Here is a 3,869-nt window from a genome sequence, read left to right as displayed (position 1 = left end):
GCCTCCAGCTGCTCAAGGACAACATCCACGGGCCGTGGGACGAGGCTGAAATCAAGGAGGATCTCTCAAGGTTCCTCATGTAGGCCTGGGCCAGGGGGACCCTCTGCTGTGAGCAGTGCAAAGGTCCTGGCTGGGGGACAGCCCTGTGAGGGAGGACACCTGACCCAATAAAGTCTCTCACACAGCAACAAGGACCACTTCTGTGTCCCCCTCAGTACCCGTTTCCAGACATGACGTGCGTGGGTTTGGTGAAGGAAGGAGCTGAGTGAGCCCTGCAGTGCAGGAGTGCAGGCAGGCGGGTAGGTGTCTGCTCTGGCCTTGCATTTGCAGCTCAGGGTACAGGTGCTGAGCCACTTGGAAATGCACATCTGGCTCAGCTATGCCCTACGGAAATGCCCACGGAGTCCTCAGCCCCAGGATCCTCAGTGTATGCTGGGGACTGCCAGCACTTCCCGGGGAGGGGCAGCACGTGGGTACTGATGGACCTGCAGGGCCGAACGTGAGGGCACCTGGGCCGGGGGCAGAGACCTGCTCACCTACACCCCTGCAGTTTATGGTGCCAGAATAGCCTCACACCCCTGCCAGACAACACATTACCTTAAATCCTTTAGGACGTGACATGAGAGGGCATCACGCCTTCCCCTCGTCTCTAACTCCTTTCCAGAGGCAGCTCTGGCCTTGCTGCAGGGCCAGACCCCGAGCCAGAGGTATGGAGTTCAGCACAGTCCCCCATGGGTGCACACCCAGCTGCTGGGGAGATGGCAGGCTGCGGGGCCAGCGGCAGGGCCCGTGGAGGTGCCCTCCGACACGATCTGTCCGGTGTCGGTCTGTCCGGCACCGCTCACACCACAACAGAGGGCGCTCCCGGCAAACAAGTCCCGCTGGAGGCCTGGCCAGGACAGCCAGCCCTGGTGCCTGGATGGCCTGCCCGGCGCTTTCCCTTTCCCTGTTCCCATCCCTCGGCAACCCCAGCCCTGCTCCGGCCAGCCCGGGGAGGAACGCCCTCCAGAGCCGGCACCACAAGAGGGAAGGGATGCCCACACCTATCCCAGCCCCATCTCACAGGGCTGCACTTGGCATCACTCGGGTGTTAATGAAACTTTTCTCTTCTGGAAAAGCTGCAGGAGTGCGTCTTTCTGCTCGATTTTCCCCACCCCGTGAAAGCAGGCGCTTTTCACGTGCTCCTTGGGCTTTCTCGGAAATGAGCAACCCCCGGCGGAGTCCCCAACACCTCCAGTGCTTTGTAACTGCTCTTGCCAAGTGTTAAATGTTGCTGCTGTCGTCCTGGTAACGACTACTCATTTTGCCTTTAATTAAAACTTGTAGGAGTTTGGAGCCCGTGCTCAGGTCTCGCAGGGAGCACAGAGTAGCCAGATGCTCAGAGTCAAGATGACATTTTTTAGCTCTGCAGAAAGGAGACTGTTTTTTCACAGGGAGGTTTCCCAGAAAGCTGCTCAATGACCAGAATGTCCCATCTGACACTGAGCTAATGCCAGTGTAACGCTGTCATCCCAAGCAGATTCACAGAGCCCACTGGTACAGGGGCAAGGGTGGAATGTAAATCAAAAATAAATCAAATCTCATCTGCTTGGCCCCTATCTATCACAGCAGAGGCTACAAGAAAGCAGAGTTTCTGTTGCACTCACTGCTCCACAGAGAAATATTTCCCCCAAAAATATTTTTCCCAAATTCACACTGTCAAACCCAGCTCTGGGTTAGGAAAACTGCAAGCATTGACCACTCAAACATTTCAGGTGGTGGAGATGGGCACAGGCTGCCACCATCTCCTCAGCTGGAGCAGGGACCTGTGCAGATCCAGGGACTTTGACTGATGGCAGCAGGCTCCATCCACCCAGCTCCAGGTGGATGCAGACTGTGTTCCATCCTGCTGCAGGCAGCCTCAGCCCTGCCTACAGCCCCAGACCTCTCTGCTCTGCCCAGCTCCTTCCCTTCATTTCCTTAGAATCCCAGTCAGAATTCTAGGAGTAGATTACAACAGCCTCAGTCCTTGCCCAGAGAGCCTCTGGGGAAAAGCTTAGCCCTCCTCTCACTTGCCCACAAAGATACCCTGCCCATCCTAACCTGGGACAAGAAAACAGAAGTCCAGAGCCTGGATGCACAAAGGGACCTTGGAAGAAGGAAGAATGCCAAAAGGAGCCAGGGAGAGGAGAGGAGGAGACACAAACGGCAGGCAGGGTTTCCCTAGGACTTCCCTGACCTTCTCCTGAGGACATGTGCTCTGCAATGTTGTTGCTATTTAAGCTGCTGTATAAATGGCCATTATTAGTATGTCTGCATGCCTGAGGTCAGCATATCCTCTACAGAACAGGATTTTGCCATAACTCAACACCTATCCAGTAAAGCTGGATGCCCTTTGGACATTTGCTACCTGAAGAAACCTGCACAGAGACCCAAGAAATGGGTCCTTGGCTGATGATGCAACAAACACTTCATCGACCAACCCTAAGGAGTTAAATGTTCTTTTGCATAGCATATTTCTTTCCCTTAAGGTCCAGTCCACTGAGATCAGTCCTTCAATGGGACATTTTCTTTTGATTTGAAGCTGGCCAAATGTGAGTAGTTGCAGAGTGGCTGGGGATAAGCCTTGCTCCTGGGGGAGCTGCTGACACGTGCCGGCTGGAATCTCCATCTCCTGCCTCTGCTGCAGGGAAAGGCCAGTGTCAGCCACCCACACCATGCTGTTGGGGCCATGGCCCTTCCCATGTGGGAGACTGGATCTGGGAAGCCTGCAAAGAACAAAGCTTGAGTCTTTGATCACGAAACCAAAATAGGATTTTGTTCCTAACCCGTCCACTGAAGAGCAGTCTTGGACACAATGTTACTGGTGCAGCACTGTGGTCCTTCTCTACCTGGCCACAGAGTGAACACCAGGGCAGGCTGGAAACAGCACAGATGAGGTTAAACAGCTTCTTCCAAAAGTCACCCCGTGAACTGATGCTAAAGAACGTGCCAGGGCTTCCCAGCAAACCAGCTCCTATGCCTTTCTACTTAAGAGATTTTAGAAATGGCTACCGTAAACCCATGAAATTTGGAGTCCTATTTTCAACAATATTTTTTACCAAATATTTCATAAGAAGGAAAAGGTTTGTGTGGAGGATTTACCACCATAAAATGCCCCAAGAAACCAGTTTGTGCCTCCCAGCCTAATGCATGGAGGCCAGTAGGCAGCTGGGAGCTCAGCAACAGCTCCTGGGTGCTGTGGGCCAAGCCACTGAGCTAAAATATCATCCACCTTTTATCTTTGTTGGTGCCAAGCTGTACCACAGAGGGATTGCGGGGAGAGCTTCCCACAGCGCAGAACAGATTTTTGAACAACCTGGAAAAGAAGCAGCAGCTTGTAAAATTCAGCCTGTCCCCCTTCCCTTGTACCTGAGGCATAGACAGAGCCTCCTCAAGTGCTCACCAGGTACAAACACGTAGCAGCTTCTGTAGTCATCCTGAAAGCACACAATTGCTGAACTCTGCTGAGGTGTTTCTGCCTCAGCACCTGATGGCGATGGGTTCCACAGGTAAAAGGTACAGCCAAGCCTCAGCTACTCCATTCTTGGGACAGTTGTTTTCCTGGAATTGTAGGTCTCCATTTCTCCCTATCTCAGGGTGCTGGGAAGCACCTTGCCCAGTTCCAGCAATTCCTAATTTAGCACACACAGTTCAAAGGTATAGCAGGCTTTAGGTTGTTTCCCCACTTTTTGCTACACAGTTGCTGTTTTCTCTCTTCTACTCTACCAAAAGACAAAGTCTAAGTGAGAAGAAAGAAAAATCTCTCTTACAGCTCTCTGGGTTTGTATCCTCTTGTATTTTGAGCAAACTTGGTGTCTGGTATTTACCAGCTCATGCAGGTGGTTCAG

At 52.7% G+C, this 3,869-nt stretch overlaps 1 protein-coding gene across 1 annotated transcript in view; it reads left to right on the top strand.

The window, feature by feature from the left end:
- Positions 1-194, top strand: part of PIGC (phosphatidylinositol glycan anchor biosynthesis class C) — a 1,145-nt gene extending 951 nt beyond the window's left edge. The window contains exon 2 of the mRNA XM_017729656.1: positions 1-194. Coding sequence (XP_017585145.1) covers positions 1-83 — 83 coding nt within the window. The 3' untranslated portion in view covers positions 84-194.
- The last annotated feature ends 3,675 nt before the right edge of the window (positions 195-3,869 follow it).

Source organism: Corvus brachyrhynchos, unplaced genomic scaffold (genome assembly GCF_000691975.1).
Source record: "Corvus brachyrhynchos isolate BGI_N302 unplaced genomic scaffold, ASM69197v1 scaffold101, whole genome shotgun sequence".
Classification (NCBI taxonomy): Eukaryota; Metazoa; Chordata; class Aves; order Passeriformes; family Corvidae; genus Corvus; species Corvus brachyrhynchos.
This window is presented reverse-complemented; position numbering and strand designations above follow the sequence as displayed.